Genomic DNA, 23,841 nt, shown 5'->3' with positions numbered 1-23,841 from the left:
ACTTACGGTAAAAACAATTCTACATACAATTTTATGTTTTACCTGTGTTGATAATTCATGAAGTAGAACAGTATAATCAAAATCAATTGTATCATCATTAGTTTTCTAGAGGGAGAAAAAAGAGTTAGTATAATAAATATGGTGGTATTTGGTGTAATAAATATACAATACATTCTTATTTTGAATGGATGCCTTGACTCTCCTACTGCCTTTTAGATTTCAGCCTCATGGTTTTTGGTAGTATTTTGCTTCAAGATATGGAAGTCATTGATCTTCATTTTTGTCTTGTCACTGAGTTACATGAAAACCTGGTTGAATGTCTATCACTTTTTCTCTTTAATATTCATAGTTTCTGATGGAAACTGAGTCTGTGGAGATAGGGAGATTCTTTTAACAACCTTAAGGATCTAGATACTGTATATGCACCTCAAGCTGATATATTAGCCCTGATATAACAGATAATAAGACAAGGGGAGAAACAACTAGTAATTCTAGAATGCCTACCATGGACTAGGTTCTGTGCTAGGCACCTTCTACATGTTCTCATGTAATTCTCCTTTACGATCTATGTATTATGAGCCTAGTTTTACAGGAGGGGTAATTTGAGGTTACAGCTAGGAAGTGACAAATGGGAATTCCAACTCAGATCTACTGACTCTAGCACCCATATTCTTCATATATACTACATGAATCTATACCACACTGCTTCTAAACCCAGTGCCTTAAATATTTTTCAGTAGGCAGGCCTTTACCTCTTTTATTCACAGTGTTTCTATACATTTTACTAGTGACTAAACCAACTCCATATTTTCTTTTTGACATTTCCTTTAGGTTGCTTATCTGTTCACAAGTAAAAATGGAAGAGAGAACATTTTTTTAAAATAACCCCTCAATTTGGATTATAATTTTAGTCTTCCTACAATGGAGTACTCCATTTTTCTGAGAGAAAGAGAATGAGTTACTTAAAAAACCTTTTTTTTTCTTTTCTCTTTCCTCCTTTTCCCCTGTTCTCCCCTTCCTACTCAGCTCTTTAGATATGGAATCATAACCTTTACTTTCCCTTTTACCAGATACTCCCTGCATGGCAAGCTTATGTATGTGCTCACTCTAAAGCTCGAGAGCTGGAACTCTCTCCCACCAGGAGAAGGCACCTCAGTTAGGACCATGAGGGAACTCTGAGTATCTTGAGACAACGGCCAGCTCAGTCACCCAGTAGATAAGGTATTCAAGCCAGTCACATAGACCCTGCACCTGCTCGCTTCCTCCCCTGCATGCCGTTCATGCCAAGTCCCCCTTTAAAAACCCTTGCTTTTTGTCCCAAAAGGGAAACAGTACCTTAAAGGCAGGAGCCTATACTTATTTCCCTAAGCTAGCTTTGGGATAAAGTCACTTTATTTATACCAGACCTCACATTTGTGAATTGGACTCTGCAAGCAGCAAACGACTAAACTTGTGTTTTCGATATATTACCAGGTTTGTGTTAAGACTACTAAAGAATACAAAAAAGCAACCCCCCTCAAAAAAAAAAAAAAAAACCCACACAGTTTTGTCTCCCCTTTGCCTACACTGATGAAGATTTTTACAAGCCATGAAATTTCCAATAGGTGAGGAAGTCTGGAGGGAGAAGATAGAGGAGAGGGCCTGGGTAAATCAGAAAGCAACTGCATCTTCTGTCTTCTTGGCAATACTGGGTAGGTTTCCCTCCTGTCTCACAATGCACCCACAAATGTTCAGAGCAAACATCTGAGGCACAAGCAGCAAAGTTAGAGAATTCATGAGAGAAGATTCAGTGTCTCTTTCATAAGGGAACAGTTACTGGAGGTTCCAGTGATTAGTTTGGCATTGTCACTTTGAGGATATGTTTAGCCTTGTTTGACCTCCATTTGGTGGCTGTCTTGACCTTGGAAGGAAACAGTTATCTATCCCAAGATGTCCCACACCAGCTGGATATTTGTCTCAGACTTCTGTGCTGTCTGTACTATTTTTCAAGTCTTGACTGTTTATGATATATTTTTATAATTTAAAAATTGGTTTTAGGCTGGACATGGTGGCTCACACCTGTAATCCCAGCACTTTGGGAGGCCAAGGTAGGAGGATCTCTTGAGCCCAGGAGTTTGAGACCAGCCTGGGCAACATAGTGAGACCTCATCTCTATTAAAAAATAATTGTTTATATATATATTGGTTTTACTTGTAAACTTAAAATGTTTTTTTGAGAACAGTGTGTTATTCTGCTTTTGAAAACGACATTTCTGAAGGAAATCATGGCAGTCTCCAGTGAGGCAAAAAAGAGGCTGGAGCTTAAAACAAGTGTTAGGATTCCAGCCCTGTTTGACAAACTATTTTGCTAAAAGCGCAAAAAGAGTATTACCCATTTTTAAATACAAAAATGTGAGTCATGATAATGCTTGGAAAACCCTGTATCATTTAATTGAGAACTTCCTCAGTAAAGTTATTGAAACATCCCCTTACATTTGTGTTTTTATAGATTCCTCCTCCGTTAAGAGGAACCACCATTAAACCAAAACAAAAAGCACAGCTTATTAAAAAACTGCAGAAGAGGACATTGTGCATTGCAGGCTGGCAAAGTATGCCAGGATTGGACTGCCTTCACCAAGTCAAGCTCTGCCAAGAAGTCGTTTTTAATATTATTCAGAAATTATCTTTTGGCTTCAATTCAGATCATCATAAATGCCAAATCTTATAGCCCAAATTGATGATGATTTGTTGTTACATTTCCTGGTAACTCGGCACTTAATCTTGTTGGAGACAGACTGGAAGTGTTTTGTTTGTTCCCTTTTGCTTGCTCATGACCCAACCCACCCCATGCCTCTCCACCCTACTTACCCCAAAAGAGAGAGAAGACTAACAGAACCAGGGTGGTTTTAATAGTGAGGAAGTAGGCTTAAGTTAGTAATAGAAGTTATAAAAAGTAGATTTCAGTATAATAGATAAAGTAGATAAGATGGCTGCTTATGTAGCTTTGGCTAGTGGAGACTTAGGGTGAAGCTGAGCTGACTGATAGTGATGTGCTGCAGGTTAGGTAGTTTGGGCTGCTTACAAATCTGGTACTGATTGACAGGAGTTAGAACAATACTCAGCTTGATTTTTCTCAATTCATATTAAAGGCTAAAGATACGGCCTTATCATATATCCCTTGTTCTTGGCACAGTCTTCATAGTATTGGGAATGACATCTATTCTTCAGTTCTAAGGAAAGAGTTGTGCCAGTAAGATGAGTTATATATTTGCATTTCAAACCTTTTTTTGCACACTCTTCCCTCAGGCCTTGTTCATTTGGACCTGTGAGTTTATAAGCTTGTACTTCATCACACAATTGCATTAAAAGGTGAAATTACCCTGAGTATCAAGACAGTAATTCCCATCCAGAAAGTTTTTGGAAAAATTATAATCTTTATACCTTTTTTTGAGCTACCTTGGGCTAAGAGCACTGTTAAATACAGTAAGAAGTTATTCTTCAAAGGTGTAGCATTTTTAAGTTTCCTTATTCTTTATTCCCTGCTTTCAAGGCCAGACTTCCTTACTATCGCTGTCTCCCTGCTCTGGTCACAGCAAGCAACTTCCCAGCCAGTCCTTATCTATAGGGCCCACATTCTACTCCCTCTGCAAATTACCCCTCCTGCCAGAATAGTTTCTCCCACCGAAACTGTCCTTCCCCCTAGTGTAACCCCCTCTCTGCACCCTTCAAATTAGCTAACCAGGACCAGTTTAGATTGTGTGGTCCAGCTCCAGCCAATGGAGACGGGACACAGTAGTAGAAACCCATTGTGTTAGAAATAAAAACCTCTTGCTTTCCATTGTTGGTGGTGCTCTTGCCATTGCTCTATCTGCGAGTTGCACCCTTCTATGGAAGTAAATTTGCCTTGCTGAGAAAATTTATGTTTGAGTTCTATTTCTTTTGTAGCACCAAAATTTGTTTCTAACAAGCACCTCCAGTCATTGCTGCCTCTGCTGTACTGGCTTTCTCAGCCCTAGTGTCCTGTTGCTAGTTTCTCAGAACAGTATTTAGAACTTCTGCTCATAGGGTATTTTTTAAAATCATTGATTGTTTTGTCTGTTGCTTGTGTTGCTTCTTTTGATCAGGATCACAGGAGACCTTAGTGGCCACTGAATGGCAGAATTTGAAAAATCTTTGTGGATATGTGCATACTTTAAAAGAACTGTAAGCTGAAATGCATATCAACCTTGAAACCAAATTTCCTAATTGCTCCGGTGATTTAAATTTGTATTAGTTTCACTTCAGTCTGTTTGTGAGTCCTCATTTAATAGGCCCTAAGAGATGAAGTGATTTGCCTTGGGTGACCCAGCAAGTCAGCTGCATATTCAACTATTATTTATCTAACACCCAAACACCACAGGGGAAAAGTAAAATCTAAAACTCTTACTCAATGACCATTCTCCCTTTGCATTTCTGTTTTTTAACTGTCTAGTTACATATATGTAATCGCTTTCCCACTTGCAGTTTGGTTGAGTGGACATATAATGGACATGAAAGACTGGTTAGAATGGGAGAGAAATACAGCTGTTATTTTTTTTGTGCCCTGGTATGTCCTAGTGATAAAAATATCTCATATGCAACTGTAAAAGAAAGGGAAACTTGTTAAAATTCCTAGTTTTTCTCTGTTAGCTTAATGTGTTGCTCTATTCCTATTAAGTTTTCCTCTCACATTCACTACAATTAGTTCTACATTATCTTGACGCCATTTTCTACACTTAAAACAACCTCTTCCCCCTAACTTTTCAGGTAAAGTAAAACCCTCTTGTTGAGGATGTGGTCATCTTGGTAGATTGAGACTGTGTCAGAAACAGAGATAGAAACTTATCTGCAAAAGAACTAATACTATATCTTGACTTGTTATATAGCGACAATCAATTAGATGGTAATTTCTATTTACAAGCACTCTATAAGGGGGAAAGACATGTTCGTTTTGATAAGTAAAGACAAAATCTAGGTTTCTAATTGATGTCTATTGTACATGTGGTCTTTGGAAAGCCAACCAAGCTATTTATTTTTGACAAAAAATGATGGTATAATGCTGGGCAAATCCTACACTCAGAAGGTATTTACTGATTATCCATCCATGGGTGAATCTATGAACAAAACAAATCTTTTAAATTGGTGCTTATGATTGGCTCAGCTTGCCTCTCTGATACTCCCAATACCTTCAACTCTCATCCTGCTCTCAGCTGATGGCTTTGCCTCCTCTTTCACTGAGAAGACAGAAGCAGTTAGAACTTCCACAAACTCCTGCTTTGATATCTGCCCTCCTAGTACTGGGCCACTGTTTCCTGCTTTCCCTCTAGGTGAACTCTCCGTGTTCCTGATATCATCTGGATTGATTATATCCTCTCTTGCCTATCAAAGATAGTAACTCTAACAACTTTTCCCTCTCTTTCCTGCAATTCCTACTTTGCCTTTCTTTACTGGACTTTTTCTCATCAACATATAAATATGCTGTTACTTCTCCCAACCAAAAATAAGCAAAAAAAAAAAAAAAAAAAAAAAAAAGCCCTTTCAGCCTGATGCCTACCCATCGTCCAGCTGTAGTCCTCTTCTCCTTTTTACTATTGTTTATTATAGGTAAATTTCTTGAAAGGACTGAGTGTCCACTTCCTCTCTTCCCATCCTTTCCTGAACCTACCCCAATCAGGCTTTTGTCCCACTGTGCCAGTGAGAGGACTCTTGATAAGCTCTCCATTGACTTCCAGTTGCTTAATCAAACGGGCACTTCTCAGTCTTCATCTTACCTGACTTTCCAGCAGCGTTAATACTAGCAGCCAGTCCTCATCCTTGAGATACTTTGTTTTCCCATATCTCCAACTGCTAAAGTCAGAAGTGTTCCATGATCCAGTCCTTACATAACTTGACTTCATTTTCTACACTTATTACCTGTGACCTCATCCAGTCTTGTCACTTCAAATACTATCTATATGGTGATAACTAGAGCCAAGACCTCTCCCCCAACTTCAGACTCTTCTGTCCAGATGATTATACAAATTCTCTATTTGGTTATAGAATTTAGAATGCCCCAAATCAAGATAATTTCCCTCAAATCTGTTCCTCCTATAAGCTTCCCAAATCAGTAAATGAAAACTCTATCCTTCCGGTTATTCACACCAAAATTCTAAAAATCATCTTTAACTCCTCTCATGTCTGATATCCATATCCAACCCATGAGCCAATACTGTCACAGAATCCAAGTGTCTTTCCAGCTCCATTGCTACCACCCTGGTCCAAGCTACCACTAGGTCTTGCCTAGAATATTGCAATACTTTTTTTTTTTTTTTTTTTTGAGACAGAGTCTTGCTCTGTAGCCCAGGCTGGAATGCAATGGTGCAATCTTAGCTGACTGCAACCTCTGTCTCCCTGGCTCAAGCGATTCTCCTGCCTCAGCCTCCCGAGTAGTGGGATTACAGGCACCTGCCACCAAGTCCAGTTAATTTTTCTATTTTGAGTAGAGACAGGGTTTCACCATGTTGGCCAGGCTGGTCTCGAACTCCTAACCTCAAGTAATCTACCCACCTTGGCCTCCCAAAGAGCTGGGTTTACAGGTGTGAGCCATTGCGCCCCACCCAATATTGCAATACTTTACTGGTCTGTTCTTAACATAGCAGCCATAATGATCCTATTGTAAGTCAGATCATGTCACTCTGGTAAAAACCCTCTAATGGGTAAGTGAGTGAAAGATAAGACCCTTTGAAGGGCCTGCAAGGTCTTACATGAGCTGATGCTCTCCACTTGCCCCACTCGATTTGATCTGTCTCCCAGCGGTGCTCCCTTTGTCACTCAGTTCTAGCCACAGCAGCCTCACTGCTATTTCTCCTGCTCTCAGCTGATGACTTTGTCCCATTTCACTGAGAAGACCAAGCAGTTAGAATACAACTTCCACAAACTCCCACCTTGATATCTGTCTGTCCTTTTACCAGCATCTGCGCCACTGTTTCCCTCTAGGTGAACCCTCTGTGTTCCTAAGATCATCTGGATTGATCATATACTTTCCTGCCTACTCAAAGACTTTAACATTGCAGCCTCAGTTCCCTCTGACATTTTCTTTCCTTATGGGAGCGGGGCTCAGCTCACTCTAACTTCCCTTTGGTCTCTACTCCAAAGTCACCTTTGCTCAAATTAGCCTTACTTCAGACTAAGTAGTAATTCTATCAATACCCTACATTCCCTTTTCCCTACCTCATTTTTTTGTTTTTCTTTTCTTTTTTAAGAGACGGCATCTCTGTTGCCTAGGATGGAGTACAGTAGCTCAATCATAGCTTATTGCAACCTCCAACTCCTGGATCAAGCAAAAATCCTCCCACCTCAGTGTCCTGAGTAGCAGGGACTACAGGCATGTGCCACTATATCTGGCTAATTTTTAATGTTTTTGTAGAGATGGGATCTTGCTATGCTGCCCAGGCTGGTCTCAAAATTCCTGACCTTAAATGATCCTCACACCTTGGCTAGTTAATTTTTTTATAGCATTTACCATCATGTGATACATATTTATTTATTAGTTCACTGTCTCTTTTTATCTTCTTTCCCTAGAAATAATGAGGACAGCAACATTGTATTCACAGTGTATCCTCAGCCCCTGAAACAATACTTAGCCCATTGCAGGAACTCAAATATTTGTTAAAGAAATGAAATGCGATTAAAACTCTTGAAATGCAATTAGAAGTTCACATGAATTCGGTCTAAGGAGACTGCAGTGATTCTTGTGGCACAAGCTAATTTTCAAGTTTTTCTTACCCACTGCCTCACACTAGTGAGCTGTGCCAAGTAGTAGCGTGAAAACTGGGTTGTCATTTCCCACATCACATAAGAGCTTCCAAGGAAAGCCAAATCCCAGATGGGTCTCAGAGAGGGATCAATATGTCCATGATTATCTGAGAGAGACAGAAAAAGCACATTTGTATTAATGCATTTTTGAGACAAAATCTCAGAAGCTTCAGATATGAAATAAGGTTTAAACTTAGTCATACCTGTCATCCCTCTCACAGTAAGACCTTGAGCCAGATGTGATTTATTTGTATCTGTTTCTATGTGACTTTGTGGATTTATATTCTTCAACTTGCCAAACAGTAAATCTATTCTAAATCAATTTAACAGCCATTTGCTGTACTGTATACATGCAAAATAAGAGCAACGAAGCCTGTGTCCTATCAAGCCTATGTCCACAAAGTATCTTGGACCCATCCTGTCTTCCCCAAACTCACTGCCACCACCCTTCATGCCTGGGCTGCTTCTCCCTGAGACCACGGCCACTGTCGGCTACCAAATCTCTCAGATTTCAGTCTCCTCCTTCCAGCTGTCTCACACCCAGCAACTAATGTGACCTTTCCACACTCATTACTGAATACTCAAAATTGACATTCAGTTTAACCTAGTCTTATTAGTTAAGAAGCATTTTTTTAAGAGACAGGGTCTTGCTCTGTTGCCCAGGCTAGAATGCAGTGCCACAATTATACTTCACAGTAGCCTTGAATTCCTGGACTCAAGCGATCCTCCTGCCATGGCCTCCCAAAGTGCTGCTGAGATTACAGGTGAGGGCCACTGTGTTGGCCAAGAAGCATTTTTAATTAGGTTGAAAAGTCTGTCACTGTTATTCTCCACCTTACCTTCTGGTTTAGGTCTACAGTCAGTGTGATGGTGGTCTTTGCTTCCCAGTCTGCCAAAATATCTTTGTGCTTCTCTGATCATTGGCTTTAAAGCTAATCAGTGTATTGGCAGCATCTCTCTCACTTTTGTTTAACACATGAAGAAATCAGGTAGATTTGTTCTGTGGCATTATTTTTGGATCTAAAAATCTTTTAAATTTGGCAAACATCTTTCTTAAAACTTACACAATATCAGACACTGTGAGAGGTAGGGATACAATGACTAATAAATTACTGTTTGTGACTTTTAGGAGCTCAGATTTAATGAGATGACTGTTCATGAACCATCATTTTATGCAATTTTGCAGGGATACTATATTAAGGCCGAATAATAGCGCAATACATGAGGAACACTAACAAGCTTATTAGGAAACCAATCCTTTTGGGTAAAATAATCCTTGGCATAAATTCTATTCTGTATTGGTAAACTTGGCTGGTTTATACTCTGAGTATAAACTGTCACCAGATATTGAAAGGCCTTGGTTTATACTCTTGAGTATAAACCAGCCAAGTTTTACCGATACAGAATAGAATTTATGCTAAGGATTATTTTATCCAAAAGAATGCTCAATTCATTGAGGTAGGGAAAAGGGAACATAGGATATCGATTATAATTCAAGCAGCATTCATTGATTTCTTGGGATCTGTGCAGGATACCAAGATGAGTCCCCACCCTTCGCATGTTGGCAGGGTAGGGTTATAGTTGATAGATCCCTTAAGAAGGGAGGATCAGAAAGCTGAAGGACAGCAGGGAAAGGGCAGGTTTCTTTGGGCTGAAGAGGGTTGGGGGAAGCTTCACAGAGATGAGATTTTTGCTGCACCTTAAATTGCTGTCATGTGTGTGGGGGTGGGGGTGGAGGTGGGGGAGGAGTGGGGGTCTGAGAGAGTGAGCACATGAAGGTAGGAAGGCACGGGGCAGGGGCGGCCTTAGTGACTGGTCTTGATACAGTATACAGTATACTGGCACCAGATATTGAAAGGCCTTGTTTGCAGAGCTGCCAGAGCGGGTATGAAGTGTGGCTGAGTAATAAGTGTGGGAAGATGACTTTGACTGCTGGGTGCGGTGGTCTCAGGGAGAAGTAGTTCAGGTGTGGAGGATGGTGACAGTGGGTTTGGAGAAGACAAGATGAGTCCAAAACACTTTGTGAATGCAGGCTTGATAGGAAATGGCAAGTTATTAAATGTTAGGAGATTAGGTGAAAATGACCGAAGTTTCTAGCCAAATCCAGGAGAATAGTATACTGTTATATAAATGTAGGACAGAATGTGGGAACGTTTTGGGTGAAAACAAGTTGAGTTTGTTATTAGGTGAATTAAATACAGTGTCAAGAAAGCCATGAAGGTAGATGACATAAAGTGCTGCAGATAGGCTGGGCACAGTGGCTCAAGCCTATAATCCCAGCATTTTGGGAGGCCAAGGTGGGTGAATCACCTGAGGTTAGGGGTTCAAGACCATCCTGACCAACATGGTGAAAGCCCATCTTCTATTAAAAATACAAACATTAGCTGGGCATAGTGGCCTATAATCTCAGCTACTCAGGAGGCTGAGGCAGGAGAATCGCTTGAACCCCGAAGATGGAGGTTACAGTGAGCTGAGATTGCACCACTGCACTCCAGCCTAGGTGATAGAGGGACTCTGTCTAAAAAAAAAAAAAAAAAAAAAGTGCAACAGATAAATGAGGCAGGATAAGAAGTAAGATCTGGTTGGGGTTCTTGGTGATCTCAGTGGTCCCTTTATGTACATAGAGTAGAAGCCAAATAGGAAGAGGCTGAGGATGCAGCAGTGTGTATAGAATCTACTTTTGAAAAGTAGACAGAATAAGGAAAAGGGGGCGATGGGTCTATGAAGAAATTGATCAGCACAACTCTGATTGATGATCTCTATAGGACAAGAGAAGGAACTGGTTGACGAAGATTTTAAAGGTGGGAAGGATACTGATGAGGCAAAATTATGAAACAACCAGAGAAACTAAAGCCAAAGGTATAAATAAAAGAGATCTTAGAATTAAAGGTGGCATTGGGGAAGATGTAGCGACTTTGTGAGGTAGGAAGAAATGACAGAATCAAATGTCTCAATGTCAGTAAAGCAGGAGGCAAGACTATCTCCTGAAAGTGTATGAGGCCAGGGTGTGGGCCTTGAAGAAATGGAAAAGCTTCAACACAGCTGTCATGTGGAGGACAATAAGATGTTAGAAATGAATAGTGAGCAGCATTGAGGGCTCAGCACTTCGAGAAATCTTTTAGAACAAAATACCTGTTGAGAATCAAGCAAAAAGGTATTTGTTACCTTTCATTGTCATCATTCACCCTTAGGTGGCTTAAGTTTTTTGGTTCCATAATGCTTTCCTGTTACTATCCAAGTGCCTTCAAACTTGGAACTGAGGACTTTCAGTACTCTTCACTGGCTTTTCTGTGTAATTTCTTTAACCTGGTAATGTCATTTTTCCTGTCAGCATATGATAAGTAATCAACAGGGAGCTGTGACTATTTTTACAGATGTTATTGTAGAAAGCGTGTTTCAGACTTCTACTTCCTGAATAGAATATCAGTATTTCACGAATGAATTTGTTGTTCCTCATTGGTTTGAGCAGTTAAACCATAAGAACTTCAGCACATTATGTAATACAAGACTCTGAATTCAACATCTTGGATATAAACTTTATTGCTTATTTTACTATTAAGAGGTTTCCCATCATTCTTGTCTTCACTGACTGAAAACTTCCTTGATCCAACTCATCATCACGTATTCTACCTTTTGGTGCTGCTGTGAGTTCAGATTTGTGAGATAAAACCCATCACCCTAGAAGATAAATGAGTTATACTAAATACTGTGAACAGTGAGAACATTTGAAAGGATAAGCGCTGGCAGCACTGCTGTAGAACCACTTGGGTGGACACAACTTCAGCTGGTTATTCTCAGGTCTTCAGTCTTTGTATGTAGTATACTTGGTTTCATCAATAGGAAGTTTACAAATTCATTAGAAGTAAAATTTTCACTCATAAAAAACAGACAAGGGGAAAAAAACAATGTGAAGCAAGGATATTCCAAAATGGATTAAATCTTCTCATTTATCCATTATACTACAACAGCCCAATGCCTTGTATCGATTAAATACTGAGTAGGAATCTGCTGAGGTTTGAACTGGATAAAATTTATGTTATCTAAAACCAAACCTTTTTGGTTTTAAGTAGATAATTTTACATACACAGACAAGCTATAGATAGCACCATTAAATGTCTCTGCTGAATTTCATATGACAGCAAAACTCACAAGTTTTTTGATGAAAGGTGCCCTCTATTAAAAAGATTTTTTTTGAAGTTTCACAGTAGTTACATTAAGTGAGATTATTGTAGAATGGCCCCTATGGATATGCAGGACTTATTAACTAAACATAATTCAGTTAACCTGCAGTATTAAAGAGTGTCTAAAATCTCATGATCCTGTGGCAAATATTCAAAGAAAAGATCCAATACAATTTCTAAAATTTGTGTTTTAAGGAGTAAAGATAAACCCTATTTTCCCAACTAATGGAGAACAATCCCTAAATAAGTATAGATTTATAAGTATCGGTCATTAGCTCATTTATTTCAAGCAATACTAAATATAAACCAATTCTGCTACAACATGAGATTTTAATTGCTCCTGTTGATTCTTTGGCACAGGTCTTGATCCCAGTTGTCAGAGAACTATATGAGAATCATTCAGGGTTCAGAATTTTAGAAATGCAAGAAGCAGTATTCCACTTCCAGGTTTTTAAGGACACCTAGTCTCAGTAAATCAATGGGGAGCAGAGACACTCAGGAATGGAGACTACAGAGCCTCCAGTGTTGACATGGGTTTGCCACAGAATCTGGGCAAGTGAGCAAACTGTGGGAGAGGGTGGGATGAAGAGTGCTGTAGTGGTTAGACATCAAGCTTAATACCCAGGAGCAAGGCCAGAGATGACTTTCGTGGTTTTGAAAATTGGATTTGCCAGTAAATGTGCTGAGTCTCAACTGCTGCCCACACATTCTGGTGAGTACCAAGAACAAATGAGCTCATTTTCACTTCAGCTGAGTCACTTCAGAGGGCAGGGCTCCTTTGTTAGAGACAGCACCACTGCCCATTAACCACTGACCTGAAATGAGATAAACATGACTCCCCTGCAGTATCCCAGAAAAGGTCTCACCCGGCCCTGGGGCATAAGGCTGTGATGAGCAGAGTGGAGGCTCTGGAGGCTGTCATATGAAGTTACAAAAGCCACTGCCAGACTTAGAGATGTCACCTCAGCTCCCAGACTCAACCCTGAAAACAGCACCCCTGTATGCATATCCTATTTCAGAATCCTCTACCTCTTACCTGGGGTTCAGTTCTTGCCATGCGCCTCATTCTGGGATGGAAAATGAGGAGATTAAAGGGATACTTAACTGTTGGTGGAGTTACTGCATTGGACTTGAGATGAACAGAAAGATAATACCTCTGAGTTTTGTTTAAATTATGAGGCATACCACACTCTTTAGTTGAATGAAAGTACCACCTTAGTGATAAAAACTTAAGTGACCATTTTTTAAAAAGATTTAGTTATTACATACATTCCTGAATAGAGAAATTCCAAATGCTGATTCATACCAGGTATGCTGACTATCTCCAAGGGGTTTTTCAGTTGCTTCATTTGCTTGTAAAGCAGGTAATCCTCTTGTTGTCTTTTCTTTTTCTCAATGAGCCGTGTACAAGTTACATTAACAGCTGGTCGGGGTTTCTGATTCTTGAAAAGCACTCGAGCAGAACATTTCCCCAAATGTCCCTCACCTTCCTGAAGTAAAGATTTTGGAATTAAACAGGATACTTTCTCATCACCTCCCACTCACCCCAGTGCACACAGGCACACACAAGATTGAGTTCATTGTACATGGCAGGCAGGCTCTGGCATTAATAGATGTAGTGGGTTTTGCTTTATAGAAAGTGGTTTTTGTTGTCATAGCTGAATACGATAGTCCTCTCTTTGCTATCATTTAAACTCTTCTGATTGTGACTTTATACAATGATGTTGGGCATATTTCCAAAGAAATATCATTGACATCCATTGAACACAGCTTGGCTCAAATCTCTAGGGTAGTAGACACTTTCCTCTCTAATATGGACCAACATAATCCTTAGTCGGACCTCAAAGTTACTAACTTGAACTAAAAGATGAAGCTGGCTCCTAATTATTTTTGAGACGGAGTTTTGCTCTTGTTGCCCAGGCTGGAGTGTAATGGCGTGATCTCGGCTCACTGCAAAGTCCACCTCCTGGGTTCAAGCGATTCTCCTGCCTCAGCCTCCTGAGTACATGGGAGTTCAGGCATGCACCACCATGCCTGGCTAATTTTATATGTTTAGTAGAGATGGGGGTTTCTCCCTGTTGGTCAGGCTGGTCTTGAACTCCCGACCTCAGTTGATCCGCTTATCTCCGCCTCCTAAAGTGCTAGGATTATAGACATGAGCCACTGCGCCTGGCTGAAGCTGGCTCCTATTTACAAAAATAACAACATCATCTTCATGCTGCCTTATGAATTAGGTCCTCTTATTCCAGTTTGAAAGATTAAGATACTGAGGTTTAAGGAGGAACCTACTCTGTGTCTCACAGCTGATAAGCAGTAAGCCAGGGCTTGACCTCACTTCTGTCTTAACACCAAAGCCCAGACTCTGTGCACTAACTTCATCTCTCTATGCCAAGATCTAATCCAGAAGAAATGGAGGCACTGATCATCCACATGGGATTCATTCAACTACTTGAGTGATGTTTATTTGCATTCATGTTTACATATAGATGTTCTGGATATTCTGGGATCTCCCTCACTTTACAATCCAGAAATATCTGGAACTTCAACCAGACATCATACGTATGACTCATTTCTAGGATAGTGGTTCTTCCTCCTTTTAAGGAATTCCCTAGATTTCTTAACCAGATAATCAAAGCCAGGGAATCTATTCCCTGAAAAATGCACATATCAACACTAGGCCTAGAATTTGAGGAAGTTCATGGGCCTCTTCTTGGCCCTACCCAAATCCAACTCTTGTTGGCTGGTTGTGAAGCTGAGGCAATAATCTTCTTTTTACTTTGGTGGTTGTTTAAACCGGGTGAAGTCCCAGTGAAAAGAACAATCAAAAAGAAAAAGAAAAAAGTTCATGAGGAAACAAATTGTAATCAAAATTCTATCTGTGCTTGAGCCCAGGAAGTCAAGTTTGCAGTGAGCCATGATTGTGCCAATTCACTCCAGCCAGAGAGACAGAGCAAGACCCTGTCTCAAAAAGAATAATAAATAAATAAAGGATCTGCTTAACAAGCCTGTTTCTAAAACTAACTCAAAAAAACTGAGAAACACTTTCCAGTGGGCAACTTCTACTGTGAGTGCTGGTTTTGAGTGAAAGGGAACTTCCATACTGCTTTAAGATGTTAATTATTGTGTAACATAGAAAAATGGTGAAGGAAGCATTCAGGAAGAGGCTTATGAAAGGGCAGAAGGAGGCTATTACATGCCCCCTTTGATGTCTAAGCCATTTCCAGAGAAGAGAAAAAGAACCAGGTACTGCTCCTTTTTCCCCTCAAAACATCTCCATGGAATCGAAGCCGTTGCATGAGGATAAAATAACTGCCTTTTACCCTCTGAAATGGATCATTTCAGTTAGCTAGCTGTGCTCTTAATGCATCTACAGGATCAAATCCAAGGAAGCATATTGTTCGTGAAAATAATCTAGTAATTGTATTCCCTCTAGCTTTAGTCTTTCAGTTGGCAACACTAACAATCAAAAGCATCTTTCTTATGCTTTAAGGAAATTTTAATTTGTGAGTTAATAAATAAAGTCAGAGCATACTGCTGTCATGTAGGAACTTGTTTCTGAATACTGGTGAGCATTCTTCCAGGAACATGGGGTTGAGGAAATAATGCCTTCACTCTCGAAACTCCGCCGCCCTGGAACACTTTGATCCTGGATGCTGCCTGCTCTAGGCTGCTTCTCAGCACAAGACAAAGAGCATTTGGGCCGGTCTCCACTCCGCCCATGCTCTGATTGCTGCCTTTCAGCTTGGCCCAGCACAAGGAAGTTCATCTGGCTCTAATTTCTATATGAGTTTTCTCTTTACTCTCTTCTTGAAAACAGGGAAAAGGAAACTTGGCAAAACATGGTCTGCTTGGTCAAAACTCTAGTGAGGCTGATAACGGCTGGAGCATGTGCTGGTGTTTTACAGAGCGCCTCTGTGTACGTTAGCTCATGGGGTTGGTCTCACGCTATGCTGGCCTGCTAACCAGAAATGTCAGCAGCTGACAGGAAAAGAGTAAGTTGGCATTTGAGAGTGAGTCATTCTGAGGACTCTGAGGAGCTGGGAGGGATACCAGAGGGAGCTGTGAAATTCTCTCAGGGGTCCCAAGGAAGAGGGAGGTGATGGCTTATATGGATTGTTTTAAATGCAATCTTGCGTAAGATCATGAAATAGTTAAATACTGAGCTCTTGCCTAGTTCTGTTCATTAATTCTTGATAACAAACAGGAAACAAATCAGGAAAAAACAAAACCAAACCTCCAGGTCACTATATGTTAAGATTCTAACTTTTTTACAAAGCCATATGTACAGCAGTTCCCAATAGGATACTTTACCAACGTGGCTGCTTACCTCCAGGTTGTAGCGCTCTGTGCTGAAGACCACGTCAACTTTACACCCCTCTTTTGGATTAATCTGAAATACAGAAACTGAATCTTAGTATAGTGGAAGCTCCCTTAAACATCATCATAGCCAGGAATCACACTCTTAGGATAACATGGCATGCAAATGGTAGCTATAGCATTTAACCTGAATAAAATTGGTAATTGCTTAGAAGAAAGATTTCAAATTTTGTTCTGATCATACCATTCTGCTTGCTAGTCTGACACCTACTGACAAAGCGGGAAGTTGAGAAAGAGAAATGGTTGTTTTCTGACTGGACTGACTTTGTGAGAGCAGCGAAAGGAGAAATGAACAGATGTGTGCAGGGAGCTGGAGGGAATTCCTTCATCCCCAGCTCCTCCGTGCCTGCTCCACGCCCTGTCCTGGGTGTTGGGGCTACATCAGTGAGCAGGACAGACGAAGACTTGCCATCCTGCCACCCACAGCCCAATGGGGATGCTGGTGACAAATGCAGAACAAGTAATAATTATGTTTTCAGGGGCTGATGAGTGAAAAAAGAGTGGTGGTGTAGGAAGGTGCCTGGGAAGAGGCGATCCCAAAGATGAGACCGGCAGGACAGGAACCAGCCATCCCAGATCTAGGTGGGGGATGCGCACTGCAGGCAGAGGGGACCCACCAGCGCAGGCAGGAGGCGGAACTTGAGCCTGCGACAGGATGAATTACCAACACTGAAGAAGTTTTCCAATGCTATGCTGTTTCTTTCCTGCAATTTTTACAGGCAAGTATACTTTTAAACTTCTGAAATGTTCATGTCTAGCCTTTTAAAACTGTTGAATTGATTCCAGTGCATATTTTGGAATATACATATCTATGGTCATTGTGGCAATTTAAACTGTTCAGAAGAAGTTCGTATTATTTGCCATCATTTTTTTAAGAAAGCAAAATGATAATTCAGTAAAAGAAATATTTCCTAGAGAGTACCATTGATTAAGGTTAGACTCTGGAAACACACTAGTTTCCTTGGAATCTTAGTGTAGGAATGCAATAACCAAACAGCATTATTTTATTTTAAATAGACCGGATATCATCCATTTCTATTATAGATGCTTTAAAAATGCTGGGAAACTGGAGAAGAGAAGGAAAGGATTCCATGGCAGTTATTTATGTAGAGAATATTTAAACTTGTAGGTGCATAGATGTTGCTGGGGAAGCAGCGGAATTCCCAGGAGTACTCACTGCACACAGAGCAGTTTGCTGAGGGCTCATTGTCAAGCTTCAAATGAGTTCTGTTGTAAGCTGAAGCACTGATTTTGGTTGACAGTGCACACACACAAGTCTGTCTTTTCACTCATTTGCTGTTCACCACCTACTATGCCAGGGCTTGAGGAGATATAAAGAAATGTGACATCCAGCCCAGCCTTTCCAGAAACCTACTTCTATCACGGAAACAGGTTTGCAGTGCAGCTGATCAGTGCGGCTGAGCACAGCCTGCATGAGGGTGCTAAGTTTAGGAGGCCTTCTAGAGCAGGTGAGAGGCCTAAACTAACTGTGAGGAGCCAGTGTTAGTCAGGCAGAGGTGTGGGAGTGGGATATAGGGGTTGGAATTCCAGGGGGACAGTGAGGCTGGAGAAAAGGTGTCTGGGGAGGTGTGTTCAAGGGCATGGAAATCCTTACTTTTTGGAAGATGACTTGGAACTTGATCCAAAAGTCTGGAAGGGTAACATTAAACATATCCACAGTACACCTGGTGTTGTGAACAGTAGGATGAGGCATAAACAGGGCTTAGGACAGTGCCTGGGTCAGGGTAAAATTCAGTCTGTTCACTATTTTTATTATTATTAAAATCTATAAGCATGAGAGAGTGGAAGAACTGGGCTAAATGCAAGAGGCTGACCCAAGTTCAAGGATAGGGAAGTTATATAACATAGTCTCTCATCAAGGTTGCTCCTGAAACACCCAATGAGTAGTGAAAGGATATAAATGAGACATGCCTGACAGTGGCTGGACAAGTCTTTCATGATCCCTATCACAAAGATTACTGAGTTCAGCATCTTTAGTACCTGCCAATATGGGAGGAACACTGGGCTGTGGCTTGCTGCCTCTCATACTCTCAGTCACATGGGCACCCGCAAACAACTAACACTCAAAAGGCAACACTTCTGCTTGCCACCGGGTTCTAAGCCTTGAAAGGCTTGATGCACCAGCCCTGTCCCTGCTGTGTGCACCGCAGCACCGCAGTCTGCCCGTCTTGTTGAGTAGGGGCTTCCTGGGTATGGCCTCCTGCAGAGGAGTCAGCGACGCCCTCAGGTTTCTAGCCGGGGGGTGGGCAAGGGTGGGCACGGAGGCCATTCATAAAATGAGGAGGAAGCCAAGTTGGGTGGGTTCAGTCTCTGGCATATGGGGAAATTTGAGATGTCTTGGAAAATGCTGAGGGTTATAGAAGTAGGATCAGCAGAGGTAGTGGTGAAAGCCATAGGATTTGATGCAATCCCCCAGGGAAGATGTGTAGACATCAACCTTCACATCAGTGACACACTGGGGCATGGTTATATGCTATACAAAGAGATTCACTAAAGTCTTCCTTATTCTTTTCCTTTTCTTTTTCTTTATATGGAGTTTCGCTCTTGTTGCCCAGGCTAGAGTGCAATGGCACAATCTCGGCCCACCACAACCTCCGCCTCCCAGGTTCAAGCAGTTCTCCTGCCTCAGCCTCCGAGTAGCTGGGATTACAGGCGTACACCACCACAATCAGCTAATTTTGTATTTTTAGTAGAGACGGGATTTCTCCACGTTGATCAGGCTGGTCTTGAACTTCCGACCTCAGGTGATCCACCCACCTCGGCCTCCCAGAGTGTTGAGATTACAGGCGTGAGCCACTGTGTCTGGCCGAAGTCTTCCTTATTCTTGATATAATTGTGCATATTTTAAATACAGGACTTATGATTTGACCCAATAGTTTTCTGGAAACATGGAGGCAAAGTGAGAAAGGCTTTAAGCTGGTGTGGAGTCTGTTCTTTTAAAGAGTTATTTTCTTTGCTGTTTTGATTTATTTTGTTTTAATAATGAGGCACTCTTAAAAGTGTCCACATTTCATCCAAAATAAGAGTTTTATATTTTTGGTTGTACTTTATCATGTATCAAGACACAGTGGTTTTATCTCTCACAAAGGCGTCTCCCATCTCCCTTCCTCTGAGTCACAAGCGCCCCGTGCTGCTTTGCTGGCTCTAGTGAGATGAGTCTGTGGGCAGGGTCGGCGGCAGCCAGGGCCACCTTCCTCTGGACGCAGTGTCTCACACTGGCTCTCCAGCAGTTGTGTTGAACTTTGGCTGTCCTTGATTTAAAATGTTCTGGAGATCGAGACCATCCTGGTCAACATGGTGAAACCCCGTCTCTACTAAAAATACAAAAAATTAGCTGGGCATGGTGGTGCATGCCTGTAATCCCAGCTACTCAGGAGGCTGAGGCAGAAGAATTGCCTGAACCCAGGAGGTGGAGGTTGCGGTGAGCCGAGATCGCGCCATTGCACTCCAGCCTGGGTAGCAAGAGTGAAACTCTGTCTCAAAAAAAAAAAAAAAAATGTTCTGTGGTAAAGGGGTCCTTGGTCAACAACATCGCTCCATGATTTCAGCTTCTACCTTATTCAAAGTCCTGTGCTGGGTGCAAGAAAGACAGAGCAAAACAGCAGCAGCCGCCCTCAGGGCAGCCTGAGGGAGAGGACTTTAAATAGAGCATTGTAGGACTGACTATTTGATTATGGCTGACTGAAGAGCTATGAAATGATAGCTGGAGAGTTGATCTAGTCTAGGGATCAGGGATATGACATTTGAGCGGAACTCTGAAGATGAAGAAGGAATTGATCTTGGTTGGGGGAGGAGAGCTGGCAAGGGCCTGAGGAGCAGCATGGGGCCCCAGGGCAGAAAGATTGGAGCCGGAGCCAGTACAGGGAAGGGGCTGACTGGGTGGCAAGGGCCGCACCTGCAGGCCACAGACAGGATTTTGTCCTGAGAGAAATGGAAAGCCAGGGACTAGAAGGAGGGGTTTTGAAAAGATCCTTCTAGCTGGAGTGTGGAGAATGATGCTGGAGCGAGGAGGTGTGCAGAGTGAATGTAGAGAGAGCAGAAGGCTCGCCAAGGGGGCAGGGGAGAGGGAGCAGGGCTTTAAGCCAAGGTGAGGACAGTGGAAATGGAGAGGAGCATATAGTGGACCCAGTATGTCAGGTTGCCCCGAGCCAGGCTGCAGCAGGCCATCCTCCCACCAGCCACATGACAGCAGTCATAAACCACCAAACCCTGAGTCCCATCAGAAAGTAAAAAATAAACAGGTAATTGAACATCGGAAATCATCGCTGGAATAAAACATTTTATATTAAGACAACATTTTTAACATCCTGTCATTTAAAAGATGCTTGTGTGTATAGAATAACGTAATTTGCCCAATAATTGGGCCAATTGCCTAGTACTGTTCTAAGCACTCTACATGTATTAAGTGTGCTAACAAAGCTTTGAAGGTCTACTCAAACTCAGTAGTAATTACAGAAATGCAAACTAAATAAGCAGTAAGTTAGTACAGTACCACTAGCAGACTGGCAATCAGGAAGTGGCAGGGCCCATTGGTTGGCAGGGTTTGGGGCTTTATGACAGCAGTCTGGCATATGCAATCTGACATATGTGGTCAAATCAAGCTTATGTGTGAATGCCCTATGACCTAGAAATACCACTCTGGGCATGTATCCCAGAGAAACTGTGAAGCAGATCTGTGAAGGAACTGATTCATATAAGGATGTTCACTGAGGCACCATGTGGGGAGGTGGGACTTTGGAGGCACCCATCTTATAAAGACCTCTGGTCTTGCCCAGGGATGCTCCTTCTGTGACTTACACAACAGGTTGCTACAGCCACATGGTGCAAAGCTAATCCATTCAATTCAAAGCCATAAAAAAAGTAAGTAGACATTTTTGAAAGAGTGAAATCTGACAGGGGCCAAAAGTGACCAACAATTCTAGCTTTCCTGAGGAAAGGAGGATTCCTGTAATGCAAATCACAGTGATTTCATTTCTTTCCCCCACACACTGCCAGAACTGCCCATCTGTGAAACAGATCAGGAAACTTTACATCCCTTTCTTTAAACACAGCCAAACACAGAGCACATTGTTCCAGTAACTTTCAGAAAAGGGCTATTTAATAAGAAATAGTCAGCAAGCAAAGCAAATGACCATATGACTATATAACCTGTAGAAATAAATTAGTAGCTCTTTGCTGCAGATTTTTAAAAAATTATGTATAAAAGAGGAATTGTATACTACAGCCTGGAACTAAATTCTTTATAATCATGGGCCACTAATAACATAGTTTATGCTCTAATCTTAATTTTTGTTTGTTTATTTTACAGGTGATTTTTGGCCCCACAGGGGGCCAATACCACCCCCCTTCTCATATACCTTCCACCTCCCCTTCCTCATACACCATACCATCATTCACTCTTTAGGGACTGATTTTTGGTTTGATTTGCAATCAGTTTGGAGGGAAACAGGCCACTTTCAAATCCCTGTTTGAGAGCATGTACAATGGAATGCATTCAAAGATCTGAACTCATCACACTATATTTTAGTTATTTATTTTTTGGTAAATGTTCCTCAAATCCTTAACAAATCAATATTAAGTATTCATTCAGTGCTTACATATAAAACATCCTGCCACCATCGGAGGGAATCATGATAAAAGTGATTACATATTATACCCTTACTATGTGCCTTACCCAACCCAACATGGTACCCATGTGCTAATTTATTATATCACTAAAGCCTTTTAATAGGTATAATTGTTATCTCCATTTTAAGGATGAAGAAATGGAGGCACTTGACCAAAGTTCAGGAATTGGCCAAAGTCACAGCACAGGAAGCAGGGAAACCGGCCTGCAGAGCCCCTGCTCTTCTCAAATACTGCACAGAACTGCACAGAAAAATAAATCCCAGCAACCTCTCTAAGAAAAGGAAGAATAAAAGCTGGCTGCTGGTGTGTGTGTGTGTGTGTGTGTGTGTGTGTGAGAGAGAGAGAGAGAGAGAGAGAGAGAGAACGTGCTGGGATGCTCTTGCACTATGCTTACAACTAAGCTCCCTGTGGACAAGAACCACTCCAAACCTTCCTCTGGAAGGGAGACTGCCAGGTATGGTTTGTGTATTAAAGTGCTAGGGCTGCTATAACAAAGTACCACAAACTAGGTGGCTTAAAACAACAGATATTTATTCTCATACAGTTCTGGAGGCCAGAAGGCCAATATCAAGGTGTCAGCAGGGCTGTGCTTCCTCTGAGACTCTGGGTAGAATCCCTCCTTGCCTCTTCCTAGTTTCAGGTGGTGGCTGTCAATCTTGGCATTCTTTGGCTTGCAACTGGATCACTCCAATCTCTGCCTCTATTTTTGTTTGTGTTTGAGATGGATCTTGCTCTGTTCACCCAAGCTGGAGTGCAGTGGTGCAATCATAGCTCACTGCAGCCTCAAACTCATGGGCTTAAGGGATCCTCCAGGCAACCTTTATCTTTAAATGGTGGCCTTCCTCTGAGTCTGTTTGCATATTCACATGGCTTTAATATTATATAGGGACAGCAGCCATTGGATGTAGGTCCCATTCTAATCCAGTATGACCTCATCTTAACTTGATTACATCTGTAAAGACTCTGTTTACAGTTAAATCACTGAGGGTTAGATGCAGGTCTGTGAAGCAGGTCTGTGAAGGAACTGCTCATATAAGGATGTTCACTGAGGCACCATGGTATAACATTTCTTTTTAGGAAACACGCCTCAACACATAACAGATGGAAGTAAAGGTGATCTGAGAGTTTAGAGGAGCCCCTGGATGCAGACCCTTTCAGACGAGGTATAAATGAAAGCATGACCCAGTGCAGGTGGGGACGTCTCCATGAAGGACTAGGATTAGACAAGCCAAGAGAGAGGAAGAGGGTGCTCTGGAAAGGTAGAGTGTGTGCCAGGGCATGGAAGTAAGCAGCTCAACCTGGGGCAGCTAGCAAATTAAGTCAGAGTAGACTTGGGGTTGAGGTTACAGTTGTGGGTGGGGGCCAGATTAGAGACGGTCTCTTACAGGGACCTCATTCCAAAGCAGTGTCTCAAACCTGAGTGTGCCACACAATCCCTTAGAGGGCTTCTGGGCCCATACCCAGAGTTTTGATTCAGGAAGTCTAGGGTGGGGCCTGAGAACGTGCATTTTAACAGGTTCCACATGATGCTGATCCTGTTGGTCCAGGGACCACACTTCGAGAACTACTTTCTAGCTGCTGAGTGGAACCACTCAAGTTCTAAGGGGTGCAGGTAGGAAGTGACATGTAGCTCAGATGACAGTCACTAGGATACAGCTGACTGCTAAATAGGAGATTGATGCTGGAACCATTAATTCTCTCCAGAAACCTGAGAGTATCATCAGGACCAAATGAAATGGAGGAGTGTTCTTTCAAAGTGTGGTGACTTCAGGAGCCTGGAGTTTCTGGTGAATCAGGTTATGATACCTTAGAAAGTGCAGGTGGCAGGTCTGCCCTCTGCTTCA

The 23,841-nt window shown here is 41.8% G+C and overlaps 1 protein-coding gene across 1 annotated transcript in view; it reads right to left on the bottom strand.

Annotated features, from left to right (window-relative positions):
- Positions 1–23,841, bottom strand: part of RARRES1 (retinoic acid receptor responder 1) — a 35,619-nt gene that overhangs the window by 837 nt on the left and 10,941 nt on the right. Inside the window, exons 2-5 of the mRNA XM_017500775.2 lie at positions 16,299–16,361; positions 13,278–13,461; positions 7,761–7,897; positions 43–105 (exon numbers count right to left, since the gene is read on the bottom strand). Of these exons, the coding sequence (XP_017356264.1) occupies positions 43–105; positions 7,761–7,897; positions 13,278–13,461; positions 16,299–16,361 (447 nt within the window). The remainder of the gene's footprint in view (positions 1–42; positions 106–7,760; positions 7,898–13,277; positions 13,462–16,298; positions 16,362–23,841) is intronic.

This window comes from Cebus imitator, unplaced genomic scaffold (assembly GCF_001604975.1).
Source record: "Cebus imitator isolate Cc_AM_T3 unplaced genomic scaffold, Cebus_imitator-1.0 Scaffold270, whole genome shotgun sequence".
In the NCBI taxonomy this organism is placed as follows: Eukaryota; Metazoa; Chordata; class Mammalia; order Primates; family Cebidae; genus Cebus; species Cebus imitator.
The sequence above is the reverse complement of the archived record's forward strand: the minus strand, read 5'-3'. Positions and strand labels throughout refer to the sequence as shown.